This window comes from Lepidochelys kempii, chromosome 6 (genome assembly GCF_965140285.1).
Source record: "Lepidochelys kempii isolate rLepKem1 chromosome 6, rLepKem1.hap1, whole genome shotgun sequence".
NCBI lineage: Eukaryota > Metazoa > Chordata > Testudines > Cheloniidae > Lepidochelys > Lepidochelys kempii.
The window spans coordinates 13,594,210-13,616,011 of record NC_136385.1 but is presented as its reverse complement, the minus strand read 5'-3'; the positions used below and the strand labels follow the sequence as shown (position 1 = coordinate 13,616,011).

The window sequence follows — 21,802 nt, the reverse complement described above, 5'->3', positions numbered from 1 at the left end:
CCAGTGAACAGCCAGGTTCGTGAGCCCAAGTCAGTTGGAAAACAGCTGCCGGTATGAATGCAGCACCCCTCTGATCTCAGCCTTGTGGGCAGGGATTAGCTTGTCTGATAGGGGAATTGATTCCAGAAAGGGGTCAGCCCCGGCCTCAGGGAGGAGACCCACCGGGGATCCTCTCCCTTCTGCCCACACACAGCCAGCCCCAACTTCTCCCTGTCCCGGTATGGCTTCATCATGTGGTCATGGTACACCCAGTGGTTGTGTGCCCAGTTGGACAGTTCCATAGTTCACCTCATTTACCTGTCTGATGACCTTGAAGGGACCGTCCCAGGCAGCTTATTCTTCCTCATGGGGATAAGAAGCATCACCTGATCCGCGGTAGCATAGGATTGTGCACATGCTGAGCGATCGTACCAGACCTTCAGCTTCCTTTGTGCCCTGGCTAGGTTTCCCCTGGCCAAGCTCATGAGTTCAGCAACCTTTTCCCGGAAGGTCAGTACATACTCCAACATTGACTCTCCATTGGGAGAGGCCTTCCCCTCCCACTCGTCCCTCATCAAGTCCAGGGGTTCCCTCACTCTCCTCCCATACAGCAACTTGAACGAGGAAAACCCTGTGGATTCCTGGGGCACTTCCCTGTATGCAAACAGCAGGTGCAATAAATACTTTTTCCAGTCCTGTGTGGAGCAGGCATGGCCACCTGGAAAGATGCGCTAGACCACTGCACACATCACCAAGCAAACAGGAAGGGGACTTTCAAAATTCCAAAAGAATTTATGGGGTGGGGATGACGGTTGGTCACCTGAGGGTAGAGTTCAAACCGATGACCACAGGGGCGAGAACAGGCATTGTGGGACACCTCCCGGAGGCCAGTCGCAGCGCTGTAATCGACCATGGTGTCTGGCACCGCAGCACTGTAGCCCTGACGCCTCTCGTTGGGGTGGTTTTGTTACAGCACTACATCTGCACAGTTTCTGTGCACTAAGTGGCTTGGCAGTGTGGACACCTCAGGAGTTACAGCTCAGAAAGCTGCTTTACTGCCCAGAAACTTACCAGTGTAGACAGGGCCTGCATCTACTCCAGACAGTAAACAGCAGCTGTCTCCAGGGGTGTCCCTTGTTCTCATGTTGATTGGCTCAGCTCTCAGACCTCCCCTCTTCAGGTGCTAGGTTTCGCTCCCAGGCATCAGATTTGGAACACAAGATCCGAGTGTTCCGTAACTCTACAGGTGTTTCCTGGACAAACATCTTGCAATAACCATGGCAATCAGCTCGACTATCGCTGTCGGCAGAGACCCCACACAATCCCCATTGCAGTAAGAGCGATAAAATCATAAAATCTTAGAACTGGAAGGGACCTCGAGAGGTCATCTAGTCCAGTCCCCTGCACTCAAGGCAGGACTAAGTGTTAGACCATCCTTTGTCCAACCTGCTCTTAAAAATCCCCAATGATGGAGATTCCACCACCTCCCTAGGCAATTTATTCCAGTGCTTAACCACCCTGACAGTTAGGAAGTTTTTCCTAATGTCCAACCTAAACCACCCTTGCTGTAATTTAAGCCCATTGCTTCTTGTCTTATCCTCAGAGGTTAAGAAGAACAATTTTTCTCCCTCCTCCTTGTAACAACCTTTTCTGTACTTGAAAACTGTTATCATGTCCCCCTCTCAGTCTTCTCTTCTCCAGACTAAACAAACCCAATTTTTTCAATCTTCCCTCATAGGTCATGTTTTCTAGACCTTTAATCATTTTTGTTGCTCTTCTCTGGACTTTCTCCGGTTTGTCCACATCCCTCCTAGGGAGTCATTTCCCATTTTGTATGTGTGCAACTGATTGTTCCTTCCTAAGTGGAGTACTTTGCATTTGTCCTTACTGAATTTCATCCTATTTACTTCAGACCATTTCTCCAGTTTATCCAGATCATTTTGAATTTTAATCCTATCCTCCAAAGCACTTGCAACCCCTCCCAGCTTGGTATCGTCCACAAACTTTGTAAGTGTACTCTCTATGCCATTATCTAAATCATTGATGAAGATATTGAACAGAACCAGACCCAGAACCGATCCCTGCGGGACCCCATTCATTATGCTCTTCTAGCATGACTGTGAATCACTGATAATTACTCTCTGGGAACGATTTTCCAACCAGTTATGCACGCACCTTATAGTAGCTCCATCTAGGTTGTATTTCCCTAGTTTGTTTATGAGAAGGTCATGGGAGACAGTATCAAAAGCCTTACTAAAGTCAAGATATACCACATAGAATCATAGAATCATAGAATATCAGGGTTGGAAGGGACCTCAAGAGGTCATCTAGTCCAACCCCCTGCTCAAAAGCAGGACCAATCCCCAATTAAATCATCCCAGCCAGGGCTTTGTCAAGCCTGACCTTAAAAACTTCTAAGGAAGGAGATTCCACCACCTCCCTAGGCAATGCATTCCAGTGTTTCACCACCCTCCTTGTGCAAAAGTTTTTCCTAATATCCAACCTAAACCTCCCCCACTGCAACTTGAGACCATTACTCCTTGTCCTGTCCTCTTCTACCACTGAGAACAGTCTAGAGCCATCCTCTCTGGAACCACCTCTCAGGTAGTTGAAAGCAGCTATCAAATCCCCCCTCACTCTTCTCTTCTGCAGACTAAACAATCCCAGTTCCCTCAGCCTCTCCTCATAAGTCATGTGTTCCAGACCCCTAATCATTTTTGTTGCCCTTCGCTGGACTCTTTCCAATTTATCCACATCCTTCTTGTAGTGTGGGGCCCAAAACTGGACACAGTACTCCAGATGAGGCCTCACCAATGTCGAATAGAGGGGGACGATCACGTCCCTCGATCTGCTCGCTATGCCCCTACTTATACATCCCAAAATGCCATTGGCCTTCTTGGCAACAAGGGCACACTGCTGACTCATATCCAGCTTCTCGTCCACTGTCACCCCTAGGTCCTTTTCCGCAGAACTGCTGCCTAGCCATTCGGTCCCTAGTCTGTAGCTGTGCATTGGGTTCTTCCGTCCTAAGTGCAGGACCCTGCACTTGTCCTTATTGACCCTCATCAGATTTCTTTTGCCCCAATCCTCCAATTTGTCTAGGTCCATCTGTATCCTATCCCTGCCCTCCAGCGTATCTACCACTCCTCCCAGTTTAGTATCATCCGCAAATTTGCTGAGAGTGCAATCCACACCATCCTCCAGATCATTTATGAAGATATTGAACAAAACCGGCCCCAGGACCGACCCCTGGGGCACTCCACTTGACACCGGCTGCCAACTAGACATGGAGCCATTGATCACTAACCGTTGAGCCCGACAATCTAGCCAGCTTTCTACCCACCTTATAGTGCATTCATCCAGCCCATACTTCTTTAACTTGCTGACAAGAATACTGTGGGAGACCATGTCAAGCTTTGCTAAAGTCAAGAAACAATACATCCACTGCTTTCCCTTCATCCACAGAACCAGTAATCTCATCATAGAAGGCGATTACATCGACCACTTCTCCCCATCTACAAGGCTTGTTACCCTGTCAGAGAAAGCTAGCAGGTTGGTTTAACACGATTTGTTCTTGGCAAATCCAGGCTGACTGTTATTTATCACCTTATTATCTTCTAGATGTTTGCAAATTGATTGCAAATTATTTTTTTATTAATTATTTGCTCCATTATCTTTCCGGGTACAGAAGTTAAGCTGACTGGTCTGTAATTCCCCGGGTTGTCCTTATTTCCTTTTTATAGATGGGCACTATGTTTGCACTTTTCCAGTCTTCTGGAATATCTCTCATCTTCCATGACTTTTCAAAGATAATTGCTAATGGCTCAGATATCTCCTCAGTCAGCTCCTTGAGTATTCTAGGATGCATTTCATCAGGCTCTGGTGATTTGAAGACATCTAACCTGTCTAAGTAATTTTTGACTTGTTCTTTCTCTATTTCAGACTCTGATCCTACCTCATTTTCTCTAGCATTCACTATGTTAGACGTCCAATTGCCACCAACCTTTTTGGTGAAAAGTGAAACAAAGAAGTCATTAAGCACCTCTGCTTAATTCCACATTTTCTGTTATTGTCTTTCCCCCCTCATTGAGTAACAGGCCTACTCTGTCCTTGGTCTTCCTCTTGCTTCTAATGTATTTGTAGAATGTTTTCTTGTTTCCTTTTATGTCCCCAGCTAGTTTCATCTTGTTTTGTGCCTTGGCTTTTCTAATTTTGTCCTTACATACTTATGTTATTTGTTTATATTCACCCTTTGTAATTTGACCAAGTTTCCACTTTTTGTAGGACTCTTTTTTGCGTTTTAGATCATTCAAGATCTCCTGGTTAAGCCAGGGTGGTCTCTTGTCATACTTCCTGTCTTTCCTATACAGTGGGATAGTTTGCTCTTGTGCCCTTAATAATGTCTCTTTGAAAAACTGCCAGCTGTCTTCAGTTGTTTTTCCCCTTAGACTTGCTTCCCATGGGATTTTACCTACCAACTCCCTGAGTTTGCTAAAGTCTGCCTTCTTGAAATCCATTGTCTTTATTGTGCTGTTCTCCCTCATATCATTCCTTAGAATCGTGGACTCTACCATTTCATGATCACTTTCACCCAAATTGCCTTCCACTTTCAAATTCTCAACTAGTTCCTCCCTATTTGTCAAAATCAAATCTAGAGCATCCTCTCCCCAGTAGCTTTCTCCACTTTCTCCACCTTCGGACGGAGCTGTAATATCCCTGCCAGCACACACCTGGACATCTCTGTGTCACAGTATGTACCTGGGGAGATCCGGTCTGCCTCATTTCCGTACGTCGTGTCACTAGCAGGGCACAGGGGCGTCTTGCCTTGGGGATTGTCAGCAGTGAGGTAGGAGCTGCAGGTGGGAGGTGGGGTTAATGAAGGTTAAGTGAAGGTACAGTGGTAGATGGCATGGTGCACATAGAATCATAGAATATCATGGTTGGAAGGGACCTCAGGAGGTCATCTAGTCCAACCCCCTGCTCAAAGCAGGACCATTCACCAATTTTTGCCCCAGATCCCTAAATGGCCCCCTCAAGGATTGAACTCACATCCCTGGGTTTAGCAGGCCAATGCTCAAACCACTGAGCTATCCCTCCTCCCCCACCCAAGGATCAGGGAGAAGGACCCGTAAAAGGGGCTGAAGGGGTTGTACATTTCAGCAGCTGTGGGATTCTTCCTGTGGAGCAGGCTCAGTATTTAAGTGTAAGGGGCTCCTCTTTGGTGCATAAGAACGGCCATACTTGATTAGATCCATGGCCTATCTAGCCCAATATCCTGTCTTCCAACAGGGGCCAGTGCCAGGTGCTTCAGAGGGAATGGACAGAACAGGACAGTTATCTAGTGATCCATTCCCTGTTGTCCAGTCCCAGGTTCCGGAAGTTGGAGGTTTAGGGACACCAGAGCATGGGGTAGCATCTCCGACCATCTTGACTAATAGCCATTGGTGAACCTATCTTCCATGAACTTATCTAGTTCCTTTTTGAACCTTGTTATACTTTTGGCCTTCACACCATCCCCTGGCAACAAGTTCCACAGGTCAACAGTGTGTTGTGTGAAGAAGTGCTTCCTTTTGTTTGTTTTAAACCTGCTGACTTTGTTTTAAACCTGCTAATTTCATCAGGTGACCCCTGGTTCTTGTGTCATGCAAAGAAGTAATTAACACTTCCCTATGCACTTTCTCCACCCCATTCATGATTTTATAGACCTCTGTCATATTCTTCCCATTCATCTCTTTTCTAAACAAAGGTCAAAGGCAGAGTGTGAGTCCATATTATGGGTGTTGTGGGGCATCGCTCAAAGAGGGCAGAGTGAGGGTAAGATGGCACATACCTTAACTCTGGATTTCCTCATTTTCAGAGGTTTGAGTTTTGCTGAACTCACCATTCTAGAAGGGCACAAGATACAAAACAGGCAACATTAACAAAGCTTTTTGCCATTTCAGTTCCTAGTTTTCTGAACAGAAAGTGAAACGTTGTTGGTAGGTTCTTTAGGCAGTTGTAATTATTATGTGGATGTGCAATTTGGTCACTTCTCTGGCTAGATCATGATAATAATACCAAGTTCTTACACCGCGCTTTTCATCAGGAGATCTCAAGGAGGGAAACATCATCAACCCCATTGTACAGGTGGGGAAACTATGGCACAGAGAGACAAAGTGTCTTGGTGTCACAGGGCAGGGTCCCACTCCTGTCTCTTTATAAGCAACAAACCACTCATAGACCTTCTGGTCAAACACCTCATGTTCTCCCCACCATCCTCTACAAACTGGTACAGCCCTGTATTTACAATCTCATCCATTCCATAGTTCACTCGGCCAAGGATGGGGGAGACAGACGTTATCTTCCCCCTGAAAGATCTCTCCTGGCTCTGAAGAACCTGCCAGGCACACCCTTCCTGTGCCTTTTCCACCTCTTGCGTAATGGGTAAATGAGCCTTCTGTGGTCTCCTCAGCCTGTCCCAATCCACCAGTCAGGCACAGGTCTGCCAAATCAAGGATCCTCCCGAGCAACTACTTGGAGCTGCAGTGACCAGCATCAGCTGCTGTTGCCCACCCTATCACACATGTGGCCAAAGTCATCCCACGGGCCAGTGGCAGAATCAGTAGCAGAGCCCAGGTTTCACAAGGCCTTATCTACCATTGTCCCCACTAGGCCACACAATTGCTATGTGGCCTCTATGCGCCCCTCCCCTCCCCCCCAACACACACACGGTCCCCCTGTACACGTTGTTATGGTGGGATGGGGATAATGGTCATGCTTTGAAATGTTTGGAGTGTGTAGCTCAGGAGTTCTCAAACTGAGGGTTGGGACCCCTCAGGGGGTTGTGAGGTTATTACATAGGGGGTTGCGAGCTGTCAGCCGCCACCCCAAGCCTTGCTTTTCCTCCAGCATTTACAATGGCGTTAAATATATAAACGTATTTTAAATTTATAAGGGGGGGTCACACTCAGAGGCTTGCTATGAAAAAGGGGTCACCAGTGCAAAAGTTTGAGAACCACTGGTATAGCTGCTAAAAGGCTGGTGAGAAATCTCAGACCTGGTCCATGGCCCAAGAATTTGACAGATTTATTACATGATCGTTACAGGAACTTTAAGCTTGTGAGAGAAGACTGGTGTGGTTCTCTCCTCCCTTCCCCACCCCCACAATCCCTCACAACATATACCCCACTCCCCACAGTTTCAGTTTACCATCCTCTGCCCATCCCATTAAGCCATTAGCCTTTGAGGAGCCAGGTGGGCACCAAAGATGTTGGTAGAACTTTGTGAAATGCTTTTTTTTGGGAGGGGAGCTTTATCTTGGGAACTTCTAGCTCAAAAGACCCCAAGTTCGGCTCACTAACCCTAGCCCTTGCCCTCGCCCACATGAGGCACATCAAAGGTCAAGGCAATCTGACTATCTGGGCAGATTTTAGACCACTTAGGAGAGCCAAGCTTTAAACTGAAAGCTGATTGCGGATAGAAATATACCTGGCAATTTACTATACTAGTGGGAGATCTGAGGGAAGGGGCTGTACACAGCTCTCCACAGGACAGCAGGCTCAAAGTGGTGGGACAGGGCCCATCTCCCAATGTGATGCTCTCAGCTGAAGGAGAACACTCCGTGGAGATGAAAACAGCCTGAAACAATAGCTCGGAGAGGTCTCAGCTGCTCCATGCATGTCAGTAGGTGTTCCCATCCCCCTGCGCCAGACCTGGAGAGCCTGTAATATGCATCAAGCATGTCCAGTCTCAGTTCCTCAGCACTGTGTCCTTGGGGCATGCTCCCAGTTTGCTTGTTCTCAGCTTCATACCCAGAGGGGCAGGGCATCCCCAATCCTGGCACACATGGGGGTTAGGGAGACAGGCTCAGACCCCCATAGTGGGACAAGATCCCCCCAGATCCCAGATGATCCCCAGATCCTGGGACACACACAAAGATAGGGAGAAGAAAAGGAGTACTTGTGGCACCTTAGAGACTAACAAATTTGTTAGTCTGTAAGGTGTCACAAGTACTCCTTTTCTTTTTGTGGACACAGACTAACACGGCTGCTACTCTGAAAGATAGGGAGAGATGCTCAAAGCCCCAAAGAGAGATACCCCCTATGTCCTGGAACCCATGGGAGGGTAATGGGGGGCTGGCAGCTGCCCCTATTATGCTCCAGCCCCCTATCACTCACCCCCATGTCCACCTTCCCAGTGCCTGACCCCACACTTCCATCTCCATCTAACCCCCCTCCCCCACCCACCAACTCTCTCCTACCTACCCAGCTCTATGTATCCCACTTCCTAGTGTTGCCCTCCCTTCACTGAAGCCCAAACCCTCTCCCCCTATTCCCACCTATTCCTCCACCCCCAATCACCTCCCAGCCAACATTTGCATGTTTTTTGGGGGGATCAAAAATAGTGCCAATGCCTTCTGAATATTTAGCAGCCTTCCAATTACATTCCCCCCCCCCCCAGTCAAAACCCCTTGGCCATCTTGGAGCAAGGTGCCTCCTTTCTTCATTTCAGATTTCTGCCCTGGGCAGATATGAACTGTTAGTGCCTGGGTGACACTGAGATTTAGCAGCAACAACAGCCCCCCCCTTGAACCACTCACACCCAACAGATCACAGCCACATTTCCACCCCCACAGCCGCTCTCTCCACAAATGCACAGCACTATCCATTTAGGCCATGCCTACACTAGCATTTATGTTGGCAAAACTTTTGTCACTCAGGGATGTGAAAAAAACACAGACACACCCTGAGCGACATAAGAGTTGTCGGCATAAACACTTGTGTGCACAGCACTGTGCTGGTGGAAGATGCTCTCCTGCCAGCAATGCTCCTGCTGCTCATTGAGCTGGTTTTATGATGTCGACAGGAGAGCTCTCTCCTGCTGGCATAACATGGCTACATGAGTGCTCTTACTGCGGCACAGCTGTGTAAGCTTGTAAGTGTGGACATGGCCTTAGCCCTTCTAACTGGAGAACCACACCCTTTGACTCATAACATTGTAATTTGATTCCCCCCGCTCCTCCGCCCCCAGGGATGGGGGTACGGTGAACTCAGTTGGGGTAACTCTAGAGCATTTGAGATCCTGGTGTGACGATCTCAACTCTGGTTTGATCTCCAGCTATCTACAAAAAAAAAAAAAAAGACAAAACATGTCAATTTTTTCATGATTTGTGTGTATAAAAACAAACATCTTCTGTATTTTCCACGGTATGCATCCAATGAAGTGAGCTGTAGCTCACAAAAGCTCATGCTCAAATAAATTGGTTAGTCTCTAAGGTGCCACAAGTACTCCTTTTCTTTTAACTTTAAGACAAGATTTTTTTTGCCTGTATCTCAGGACCCCCAGGGTCAATCTGCCACCACATTGCCTTTGTGGGGAGGGATAGCTCAGTGGTTTGAGCATTGGCCTGCTAAACCCAGGGTTGTGAGTTCAATCCTTGAGGGGGCCATTTAGGGATTTGGGGCAAAAATTGGGGATTGGTCCTGCTTTGAGCAGGGGGTTGGACTCGATGACCTCCTGAGGTCCCTTCCAATCCTGATATTCTATGATTCTTGTGATCTCCTTAGATCTCACAAACTAACCAGCCATGGACCTGGCTATCCTGGAACGGCAAACCTCTAACAGATGGGGCGAAATTGGAGAGGGGTTAGAGAAGAGCCCCAAGAATGATTAAAGGATTAGAAACCTGCCTTATTAAATGTCTACTGTATCACAATGGTTAGATAGCAAATGGTTAATATATTATGAGAAGTTTATGTATGTTTTGTTATGTTTGTTTTTTCTACACATCTTTCTAAAAAATAACAAACACTTGAAAAGAAAAGAAAAGAAAAGAAAAGAAAAGAAAAGAAAAGAAAAGAAATGTTATAGTGGTAGACTGAAGGAGTTCAATATAGTTTAACAAAGAGAAGGTTAAGGGGTGACTTGATCACAGTCTCTAAGTATCTACATGAGGAGCAAATATTTAATAATGGGCTCTTCAATCTTGCAGAGAAAGGTCTAGGATAATCCAATGGCTGGACGTTGAAGCTAGACAAATTCAGACTGGAAATAAGGTGTAAATGTTTAACAGTGAGGGTAATTACCTGTTGGAACAATTTACCAAGGGTCCTGGTGGATTCTTCATCACTGACCATTTTTAAGTCAAGATTGGCTGTTTCCCTAAAAGCTGTGCTCTAGGAATGATTTTGGGAAGTTCCCTGGCCTGTGTTTTCCAGGAGGTCAGACTAGATGATCACAGTGGTCCCTTCTGGCCTTGGACACTCTGAGTCTATGAAATAACCCCCAGTTTGGCTCAGTAACTGAACTCTGCCCATGCGCCCCCCCCCCCCCAGGGGACACCAAATTTGGAGGCCATTTGAGGCTGCGTGGCCCTCAGAGCACTTACAAATGTTGAGCTGTAAACAGAATGCTAGTCTTAATATTAACGACAGCAGCGCTGGGGCGCCACGACTGTCTGTCTGCCTATTTATTAAATAGCAAAACTCTTTGTTAATGCAGAGTGATGCATGCCCGGTGCTATCTCATGCCCTTACAGAACATCAAGTTCAACTAAACTTAAATCTCAGAAAACCTGCAGCTACAGTATGAAGGTAGATGCCGCCGCAACCTTAACTCTGACCCCTGGAGCCGGCTGAAGTCACTGGCAATTCTCTTCATGCACTCTGGCTGCAGTCCCTGGGCTAGGTGTTGCTGTACTGAATGACAGAGAGGTTGGCTGAAGCAGCTTGGCAGAGCTGTGATTGTGACATGAGGTGCCCTGGAGGCTGTGCCCCTCTGGGGTTGTATGTGAGCCTCTCTCCCAGCCCCCCATGTGTGTGGTCACAGGAGCGGTGCACGTGCACCTGGGGAGATCCGATCTGCCTCATTTCAGCACTGAGTTGTGTACGTTGTGTCACTAGCGGGCCACAGAAGCATCTTGACGTGGGGATTGTCAACAGTGAGCTGGGAGCTGCGGGTGGGTAGTGGGGTTAATGAAGGTTAAGTGAGCGTATGGTGTTAGAGAGCACCATGTGCATAGGCAATCAGCTATCTGTCCACCAATCCATCAATCTCCATAGCTATACATCAATCAATCTTTCTATCCAACTATCTGTCACGTGCACATCTATCCATCCCTCCATCTCAAATACGACAATAAATATATCTACCCATACACACCTGTCTAGTTGTCTTTCTATATGAACTTCTAACTATAGATTTCACCCCACATCCCCTACAGCACCTCTGTCTCTACCTATCTGCTCACATCCACATCTATCCCATACATGTCTGTCTGTCTGTCCAGCTCAGGTCCTGGGGGACAGCTCTCAGGGATAGCTCAGTGGTTTGAGCATTGGCCTGCTAAACCCAGGGTTGTGAGTTCAATCCTTGAGGGGGCTATTCAGGGATCTCCGGCAAAAATGGGGGATCAGTCCTGCTTTGAGCAGGGGGTTGGACTAGATGACCTGCTGAGGTCCCTTCCAGCCCTGATATTCTATGATTCTATGAACTCATGTTGACACGGTGGTCAGAGGTCAGTGCCATGGATCCTCTCAGGGGCATTACTCCTCACCCCATGATGCTAGAGGGATATTGCACTTGGGCCTTTCCCATTCATGCAGAGACCAGGCCATACCTGCCCTGGTGCCAGGGGAGGGGCTACAGTGCCAGAGGCTGCTGGTCCCCACCACCACAGACACCCCACCTTGCCCCTGGGGTGCCCAGCTCCACAGCCTGCTCCTCTCTGGTGGGCGGGGGGCAGGCAGCATGAGGCTCTGCATGTGGGGGTGAGGACATCTCTGCCCCACATAAGGCTCCCAAAAGATGCTGGGAAGCAAAGGAATTTTACCTCTCACTGACAATTAACCCTTTGGGGCCCAGACATGTAATGGGGGTGTGTGGAGAGGGTGGGTAGCTATGTGGGGTGGGGGTTGGGTGTGCTGGAGGGGCGGGTAGCTCTAGGGATGGGGGGCACAGTGGGGGGTTGGGTATGCTGGAAAAGGGGGCATGGAGGGCATTGGGAAGCACCCAGACTCTGCATAGCCCATCCCTGCTTGGGTCCCCGGTGCATTTTGGGTCCCTCTTGGGCACGGAGCACATGGCCAGCAGCGGATGACAGCCCCCTGAGTCAGCACCCACCGCCCACCCGCACCCGCAGCGTCTGTCTCTCCATCTTGTGATATTTCACTCCCCGGGAGCTGCACCGGAGGCAGCGCAGCAAACAAATCCTGCGCCAGCTTGTGCCGCAGCAGCCTGGCATAGCCCACCAACCCAGGCCCCCACCCCCCTGTCCAGCCCTGGGCAACATGGCCATGGTTGGGGCACACACAGCCCTGCCAGCCACAGGGTACAGCTCATTTCAACCCCCCGGGGCACAGACTGCTGGGCTGGTGGGGGGCTGGAAGTGTGAATCCTGGCGCTGGTGCCCCGGGGCACGGACCCTTCGTGGGGGGAGGGGGGGCTGGGAGTGTGAATCCTGGTGCTGGTGCCCTGGGGCATGGATCCCTCTACTTTCAGCTGGGCATACGGCTCCAGAACTGCCCCGACATGGCAAGATGAGCAGAGAAGGGGGGCAGGGTGGGCACAGGGCCAAAGTTGCTGGTTGGTTTCCTGGGAGTGTGTTGCCTGCTGGCAGATGAGTCCCTGGCAACGCCAGCACCAGCTGGTGCCCATTCCCAGCTCTCTGGCAGCGGCTCCTCCTCCCCCTCCCACCCGGCTCTGCTCCCAGATGTGCCCGTCAGAGCCCCAGAGCAAGAGAGGGGTTGGATGGGGAGGATCCCTCTCTTGGCTCCTCCCACTTCCCACCTTAAGCCCCGCCTCAGCCCCCAGCTCCCTTGCCCTGCTAGACGGTGAGCCAGCCCAGCCCCCAGGATGGCTGGCTCAGGGGGGCAGGGGATGGGGCACAGGGCCTTTCCCCTCTCGGGGACGCTGGATCTGATCCCACCCAGAGCAGGGGACTGGCTGGCTCAGGGGGGTGGGGAATGGGACGTGGGGCCTTTTCCCTGTGAGGGTGCCAGATCCCATCCACCCCGCGGTGATGCCCTCCCAAGGGTGGCGAGGCTGGGGGGCGGTGTCCTGCCCACTGATCTCGCCTGTTGCAAGGGGCACTGGCTGCCCCGCTCCCCGCCCTTTGTTGGCATCTGGAGCCCAGAGCCCTTGGGCTGCCCCCGGTGGGGCGGGGCGGGGCGGAGCCCGGCCCTAAAAGCGGCGGCCCCGCGGCAAGGGGAGGAGCCGCCGGGCCGGGATAAGGCTCCGCGGCTCGCAGAGCTCACTCCTCCCCGCGAGCTGCCGGGAGCGCAGCGTAGGGTGTCCGGAGCGCAGCGCCCCCAGCCCCGCCACGCCCCGTCCCGTTCGCGCCCCCACCCCCACCGGCATGAGGCCGCCGTGCGCTCGCTGTCGCCGGCGCAGCGGGGGCTAAGGTGCCCTCCAGGGGCGCAGAGAGAGCGCCGGGTGCCAGCATTGGAGAGTGCTGTGCGCTCAGCGCCCCTGCCCAGGCGCGGGCACTGGACTGAGTCCCCCCGAGCGCTGGAGAGCACCGCAGGCTGAGCGCACCCGGCACTGGCCTTAGAGAGTGTTGAGTGCCCTCTGCCCAGGCGCCAGCACCAGGCTGGGCACTGGCACGGAGCCGAGCACCCCAGGCACCAGCGAGCACTGTGGCCTGAGAACCCCACGCCTGGGCACCAGTAAGCCCTGCAGACTTGGCAGTGGCCTGAGTCCCCCGTGCATTGGTGTTGAGCCCCTGCAGGCTGGGCTTTGGCAAACACCGCATCCAGCTGGATCGGCGCTGGGCACCTGGATGCTGCTGGCCGAGGGTCACTGAGGCTTGGATCTGCCCCTGCCCTGCTCCGTCCATCTGCCCTTCTTCGCTTACCTTGGCAACATGCTGCCCCGGCCGGTACACCTTCTGCACGGTAAGCGCCATTGCCAGCTGGCTCCTAGGCTTCACCCCGGGGCCCGGTGGGACCGGACGGGAGCTGCTGCTGGCTTGGCAGCATGAGGAGGATAGGATGGTGCTGAGGGGTACTACCAGGTGGAGGGCAATGCGGGGGGGGGGGCACAGATGGGGCGGTGTTAGGGTTGGAGGACACAGTGTCCTGGGTGAGGGGAACACGGACAGGACACTGCTGGCAGGGGGAGAGGGACAGTGCTGGGGGGGTACAGATGAGACATTGCTGAGTGGGGGACACAGCACCCTTGGGGGGGGTGTCAGGGATGGAGGGAACTGTGACGGGGCACTGACAGCACAGCTCCCTGCGGTGGTGCTGGGGAGAACACAAGCACCCTGGACGGGCATGGAAGGGGATAGCGGCGGGGAGGATGGGAGGGTACAGGGCAGCTGTGGACAGGAGGGTGCCAGGGGGCAGCAGGACACACAGCATTGGGTGCATGAGCAAGACAAGCCCTGGGGTGGGTGGGGACTGTTCATGCCCTGGCCTGGGGGGTGCAGGGCACTGCAATGGGGGAGGGGGAAGCCAGAGCAGTGCAGGCCACACTCTGTCTCCCCCCACCCAGCAAGCACAGGGACAGGGAACGGGGGAGCTGAGCACCCCCTGCTCCCGAGGCCAGGGGTGGCGCCACCCTCCTCGCCACACACCCAGCTGCTTAGTTACCTGGGGTAGGCCAGGGAATGGGCCATGGGATCTTCCCCTGTAGGGGGTGCTGGCTCTGATTCAGCCATGGAGATGAGGGGTGGGTTGGCTGGCTGGGGGGGGTGTTCTCCCAGACCCCCAAATGCACGCATCTTGTGAGAGGCGTTCCAGCTGTGCCCCCTGCAGGACAGGGCTGGGGTGGATGGGGGGGCATGTTCTTCTCTAGGGTATTTGGTGCTCAGGGGCTGGTACTCCAGAGCTGACTCAGCTGATGAGAGGGGGAGGGAGACAGATGGGTCGAGGGAGGGGGCAGATGGGGAGGGATTGGCAGGGGGGATATGAGGGGGCGAAGCAAGGATCAGAGGAGCTGAGCACATAAGGGGTGGGTCTGGTGTTGCTGCTCCCCTGGCACTGGGGGTAGGCTTGGCAGTGCTGCCCCCTGCTGGCCTGGTCCTGGTGCCCCAGGCGACCGGTGCCATTTATAGCCATTGCATTCTGCAAGAGCTCCTGGCGTGGCTAGCAGCTTATTTTGGGGGTCTTAAATTATGGACAAGCACAGAGCAGCTCCCGGCAGCACGGAGCCCCCTCGCCTGCATCACACGTTGCGTCACCACCCCACAGCCTCCCTGCCAGCCTTCGCTCTGCTGCGGAGTGTGGGAGGCTGTTCTTTAGGTATTGCCCCCTGCCCTTTTGCTCCCCAGAGCCTTCATCCTCACCCCATCTTTCTCTTCGGGGGCTCCCTCAGCTGTGGAGCCTTCTTTGCCAGCCAGCTGCCTCCTCTTAGGGCTCCCCACTCCACATCTGTCTGAGCATCTGATCCTATGGGGACCACCCCTCACCTTCGTTCCCATCAGTAGCCATCTCTGCACTGCTCCCACCCTCCATCCCCACCATCCTCTTCCTCTGTGGGAGGCTGGACTGCTCCCCCAGGCTTTAGATCTGCAGTTTCTGCCCCTCTGCTTCCCCTCCCCTTCTTCTGATCCCCCCCTTGATCTCTCCTTCCCCCAGGGCTCACTGCCCTGGTTTGCGGGGGGGGGGGGGGCATGCCCACCAGATTCTATACCCACCTCCCTGCTCCCCTCTTTCCATGGCCACGTGCCATGTCCTGGGGACCCCACTCCCGCAGCTCTGCCTCCTGGGTCAGTGGTTCCCCTGTTGGTTGGTCAGCTGCTCAACTGGGCATAAGCTGGGGTGGCACAGACACTGCCCCAGCCCTCGGCAGGAGGGAGAGGGGGATGGGACAGCCCCAAGGGAGCTACCTACAGCCGGTGCCTGGGTCACTGCAAAGAGCCAAGAAAGTGGCTGGAGATCTAGAAAAGGAGGGACTGCCACAGTCCTGGGGGAGGGCATGGGGAATATGCCTGGGCAGGGTTCTGGGGTGCTGGCAGGGGGCCCACAAGGTAAGCGGGAGGGGAGAGGTGGCAGCTGTGCCAACCTCCCCACCCTGGGGCCAGGTGCTGATAAGGCAGGAAGGCTGGTGAAATGCAGACTGGGTGAGGGGTGCCATCCCGGCCTCTCTTTGGGGAGCGGAGTCAGACTCCAGTAAGGGACCCCTGCCCACTGGCTGGTAGCAGGGAGTGAATGGAGCGGCAGCCCAGCTAGGGCAGGTACAGGGCCTTGGGAGAGGGGGATCTGAGGGGGGAAGGGTTGGAGCAGGGAGAGAGAATAGGACAGGCCTTGTGGGAGATGAGCCCAGGGGCACAGGCAGAGCTGCCCTGATGGCACAGACAATGCTGATATGGCCATACAGAATTGGGAGGGTGGGTAGGCTGAGAATCTTCCAGCCCCCCTCCCCCTCCCTCAACCTGCACTTAGAGAGAGCCACAGGCCTGAATTATGGATGAGGCTTCTTGGGTTACAGCTGCTCTACCAGGGGTGGGGGCCCAGAACAGCCCCCCAGGCACTGGGCATTGCTGGACTCCTGCCCATCCCCAGAGGAGTGCTAAGGAGGCACTGCTGGACCAGTCCTAAGGGGACACTGCTTAATCCTCTGAGAAGGATTAAGGGATCAGAATTCAGCTCCTGAGATTCCCAGAGAGAGACAGGAAGTGCCCTATACAGGGCCTGGGGGAACTTTATCAACACCCCTCAGTGAGAGACAGGGAGTGGAGTTAGCAAGGAATGCTCCTAGGAACTACCACACTGGGTCAGACCAATGGACCATCTAGCCCAGTATCCTGTCTGCTGACATGGGCCAATGCCAGGTGCTTCAGAGGGCATGAACAGAACAGGGCAATTATTGAGTGATCCATCCCCTGCTGTTCAGTCCCAGCTTCTGGCAATCAGAGGCTAGGGAAACCCAGAGCATGATGTGATTGGGATCGTCCTTGGGTAGCTCTATGATTGTCCTATACCTGACTGAGCCTGGGGGGTCTGAGTGTGGGGATCACCCCCTGAGTAAGCCCCACTCACACGCACATACACACACTGGGTGTGTGGCTGGAGCTGCTTTGTGGGGAGAGGAACACGTGTGGGTCCTGAGTGGGGAAGGGGAGAGGAGGAGGAGGAGGTGGTGTGAACAGGAATGGCAGCAGCTTGTGTCACTCGCTCTGGCGTCAGCCGCCCACCTACACATGCTCTGGGCACATGCATTTGCACATGGGACACACGCAAAGAAGTGTTCACACGAGAACACACGAGCGCATTTGCCGCCTGGGATCAGGAGCACCCATGGCCCCAGGCCTGGGAATACTCCCCCATCCCCCTGGGAATGGAGACTCCATATTGGAAGGTACCCAAAGGACACCCCAACACACACACACACACCAGGATCACAATGCTTGGGTAGGAGAGCACATGCAAGGCAGGGGCGTGGGGGTGGCCCTGGCTGGGTGGAATTGGGGCTTTAGTGCACTGGGTGGTATTGGTGCAACAGCCCCTCTCACCTCCTGCCTCTCTGTTTTCCAGGCTCTGTCACCCCCCTCTTCTGCCTTCTGGCACTGATGGCGGCCCTGCCCCTGGGGGTGCCCACCTGCCCCATGCTGTGCACCTGCTACTTCTCCCCACCCACGGTCAGCTGCCAAGCAAACAACTTCTCGTCGGTGCCCCTGGTGCTGCCCCCCAATGCCCAGCGCCTCTTCCTGCAGAACAACCTGATCGGGGCACTGCGGGCGGGCACCTTCGGGCCCAGCACCATCACCCTCTGGCTGTACTCCAACAACATCTCCTCCATCCAACCCGGCACCTTCCGCCACCTGTCCGCCCTGGAGGAGCTGGACCTGGGGGACAACCGCAACCTGCGCAGCCTGGACCCCGACACCTTCCGGGGGCTGGAGCGTCTGCAGTCCCTACACCTCTACCGCTGCCAGCTCAGCAGCCTGCCCAGCACCCTCTTCCGCAGCCTCTTCAGCCTACAGTACCTGTACCTGCAGGAGAACAACCTGCTCTACCTCCAGGTGGGTGGGGGCAGGGATCCTGGCCACAGGGATGGACATACAGATGCCTGCGTGCCAGCAGCTCGGACTGGGGCACTGGCTGGCTCCAGGGGTGGGGAATGTGACATGGCCTTTCCCCTCTAGGGGGCGCCAGTTCCCACCCAGCTCCAGGGCGGGCACACTGGCTGGCTCAGAAAGTGATGAGTGGGACCTGGGAGACTTTTCCCTCCTAGGGGGCACCAGCTACAGTCCTGCTGAGCTGGGGGCTGTATTCCCTGGGCTTAGGCTGAGATCCCCACCTGTCGTCTTGCTGGGAGTCGGGCTTCCCGGCCGATGCAGCTCCCCTCCCCCACTCTCCTGCAGGCAGGCTGCGGGGAGCAGAGGGGCTCTTTGGTGCCTTGCCAGCCAGCTACTCTCAAACCACAGTCCATCCGGCCCCAGGCGTTGCGGCTCCTCCACAGAAAGGAGCAGCCCAGCCCCTGCAGCTTGCACCAGGGTGGGGGGCAAGGAGAGGGAGGCCCTGCCAGACAGCACTGCCTTCAGCATAGCGTGCCCTGCCCTGCAGAGATCACAGGGCTGGGAGCTGGGTGGTTAGGTGGCAAAGCTTGTGTCATGTCATCTGACTTGCCTGCCATCCGTCCCTCCCTCTCACTGTCATCTCGCCCCTCTTCCCTTCCTCCAACCTCTCTCTCTCCATCCCTCTGTCATCTCTTCCTCTCCTCCTGCTTTCCTTCCACCTCCCTCTATCATCCCTGGATCCTTCCTTCCATTCCTCCCCCTCTGTTCCACCATCCACCCTTCCCTTCCTCCATCCACCTTCTACCCCCATCTATTCCTCCATCCATCCAACTCTACCACTCCTCTCTCCCTTCTTTCTACCCCCTCTGTCCATCTGTGCTTCATTCCATCCATCCACCCCCTCTCCATCTATTCCTCCATCTATCCATCTCTACCCCTTCTCTCCTCTTCTCTCCCTTCCTTTTTCTTTTTTTCTACTCGGCTCTCCATCCGCCCCTCCTCCCCTTTTTTTTCCCCACTCTCCATCCTTCCCACCTTGATCTCTCAGGACGACCTGTTTATGGATCTGGCCAACCTGAGCCATCTCTTCCTGCACGGGAACAAGATCCGGGTGCTGTCAGAGCACGTGTTCCGGGGGCTGTGGGGGCTGGACCGGCTGCTGCTGCATGTCAACCGGCTGCACTCAGTGCACCGCTGGGCCTTCCGCGACCTGGCCAAACTCACCATCCTCTACCTGTTCAACAACAGCTTGGCAACGCTGCCAGGCGAGACGCTGGCCGAGCTGCCCTCACTGGAGTTCCTGCGCCTCAACAACAACCCCTGGGCCTGCGACTGCCGCGCCCGCTCCTTGTGGGCCTGGTTCCAGCACTCCCGCGTCTCCAGCTCGGCCGTGGCCTGTGCCACCCCGCCTGAGCGCCAGGGTCGTGACCTGCGCCACCTGAGCCAGGCTGATTTCTGGGACTGCCTCCCGGCCAACCACGGCCCGGCCCAGCCTGCCGGGGGCACCAAGCCGAAGTGGGGTGGGGAGGCCGAGGCAGGCCGGCCCCGCAGCAACAGCTCCTCCAACCACCTGTATGGGCTGGGGGAAGCTGGGGCGCCTGCCGCCGACCCCTCCTCCTTCTACCGGGACCTGCCGGCCAGTGACATCCGCAGCCCCAAGTACGACTCGCCCACCGAGGTGGACTACTGGGCCGGCTATGGTAGTGAGGAGGGCCGGCTCAAGGAGGGTTGTGCCGGGCCTGGCTGCTCCCCGCTGGACTCTGGGGCCTGCCAGCCAGGCACACTGCCCGCAGCCCTACCCCCACTCCTGCTGCTGCTGTTGGGGCCCCCCGGGCTCTGACCCAGCCCCACCAGACTGCCCCGGACTGAGCAAGGACAGCGACTGTGGGAGGAGGGGAGGACAGACCCTAAATAACCCCCCATGGCACTGAGACGGGGGGCAGGCCCTCAGCCCCCATTCTGGGACTGAGCCTGCCTTGTTTCTCTCTCACACTCACTCACACACACCTGCCCTTGTGGGCAGCTGGCTAGTGGGGAATGTGGAGTTTGAGCAACGGGTGCTTTCTCGATGCCCAGTGGATTCCTGCTGCTTGTCTGCTTTTGGATGGGAGCCTATCAGTGCAAACAGGACCCCCAGAGAACCCCCTGCTGGCACCCCAGCTTCCCTCCCCATTAGGCCCTCACACCTCCAGGGAACACCCACATAGGACCCCAACCCCAAGGGACCATTCCATGCTAGCCCCCAACCCCATTGATGTTGCTCACTGGACCCCCCCCCACCCACTGCACCATCTCTCCCACCCTGGCTAGAGCAAACTGTGCAGGGGGACCAGCTGTTGGATGCCTCTTCCCCATGCAAAAGTCCACAGCATGGTCCCTAGGAGTTATAGCTCCCCTCCTGCTGAAGAGAGAGGGGGATCAGTGTCCTTTTAATCCCCTACTGTCCCTTCTAAGCCACACCACCCCCTGCTCCCACATGCCCACAGCTGCCCCCCCAGCCCATTCCCCACATCCCTATAATCTCCACTCCAAGCTACTGCTTTCCCCCCCACACACAATTCCCCCCCCCACTGCCTCCTAATGGAGAGAGAGAGAGGGAGCAGCGTCCCCTCCCCTACAGTACTCCCAGCCCCTTCTTTCCCTTTCCCACATGACACCCCCCCCCTCATCCCCACCCACCTCTCCCTTCCCCCATCTCCGTGTTCCTGGACTGGCCCTCAGGGATGAAAGCTCTTTCCTTCTCCCCTTCCCTCCTCTTAGTCTGGTGGGATCTCCCCCAAGCCCCGCTCTGCGGCTCTGACCCCCCCTTTGCCGACACGTCTGATGCTGGATGTTTTTCTGCTGCTCACCCCAGCCCCCTTCTAACAAGCAAAAAAAAAAAAGGGGGGGGGGTTGGAAAATTATTTATTAAAAAAAATTCTATTATTTTAGGCCAGTTTGTTGGACTTAGTCACTCAAGCACGTGGGCAGCAGCTGCCTTGGAGTCCAGTTCCTGAGCTTGCCTGCTCTTGTCCGGGCAGCACAGGGGTATTCAGATTGCTGGCTCCTGGCTGGCTCTCTGGATCCCATCTCAGGCCAGGAGGGTGCCAAGCCTGGTGGGTCTGAGTCCTGATGGGGTAGGTGCCCTCATTACCAGCTCCTCATGTCAGCTGGCACAGATTCCCATCCCCGCAGAGCGGGCATGGACTCAGCAGGCAGAGGAGGTGAGCAGCAGCAGCTCTGGCAGCTTTTGGTCTCTTGCCCACAGAATCTGCTCTCATTTCAAAACAGCAGCTTCTGTCTCCTGAAGCTGGCAGTGATTTGGGGGAATCCTGGTGGCCCAACCTATTGGCCCCACGCCTCCCTGCCCCTGATGACTATCCCCATTGCAGGCTCTCGCTCTCAGCATCGTAGAGAGAACCCCACAGAGGCGTGACGTGCATGCTGCTGCCTGAGTCTGCAGCCAGCGTGAGCCGATGGCCTTGGGGGTGTCCCTTTCAGCTGAGTAGGCTGTTAACTCTGGAACCCAAGGATGGTGATCTCACTGAAAATGACATGAACTTGTGGGTTGCTGCCCAAAGCCCCTTGCCCAGCATCTACCTTCAGGGGCCTGGCACGCTTGGACCCCATGTTCACTCGTGTTCTCTTGCCCCCCGCCACTTCTGTCTCCCCATTATTGGGGTTAGGGTGGGTGCAGGGTGAGCATGAGGTTGATCATGGGGTGGAGGTGAGGGATGGGGTGGGGTGGTCACATGGGGATGGGCGTTGGAGGTCAGTGAGGGGGGTCAAGGCAGGGTCTCACTGGAGCCCTGTGCTGTGGCGGCATAGGCAGATCTGGCGCTGTGCCAGAGGGGGTGGCTCTGCCTTTCCAGGTCATGTCATTCTCCTCTTGAAATATTCATG

The 21,802-nt window shown here is 54.6% G+C and overlaps 1 protein-coding gene across 1 annotated transcript; it reads left to right on the top strand.

Annotated features, from left to right (window-relative positions):
- Positions 1-13,230: 13,230 nt before the first annotated feature.
- RTN4RL2 (reticulon 4 receptor like 2) lies at positions 13,231-20,806 on the top strand. The gene is made up of 3 exons (XM_073350585.2): positions 13,231-13,850; positions 17,436-17,923; positions 18,969-20,806. Exons 1-3 carry the CDS (start codon positions 13,820-13,822, stop codon positions 19,758-19,760), a joined length of 1,311 nt encoding a protein of 436 aa, XP_073206686.1. The 5' UTR covers positions 13,231-13,819; the 3' UTR covers positions 19,761-20,806.
- The last annotated feature ends 996 nt before the right edge of the window (positions 20,807-21,802 follow it).

What these genes read in the sequence shown, in the direction of transcription:
- RTN4RL2 (XM_073350585.2), top strand. Translation starts at nt 13,820, where the DNA reads ATGCTGCCCCGGCCGGTACACCTTCTGCACG. An exon ending in GCCGGTACACCTTCTGCACG is followed by an intron (nt 13,851 to 17,435) that starts GTAAGCGCCATT and finishes TCTGTTTTCCAG; the next exon opens with GCTCTGTCACCCCCCTCTTC. An exon ending in ACAACCTGCTCTACCTCCAG is followed by an intron (nt 17,924 to 18,968) that starts GTGGGTGGGGGC and finishes TTGATCTCTCAG; the next exon opens with GACGACCTGTTTATGGATCT.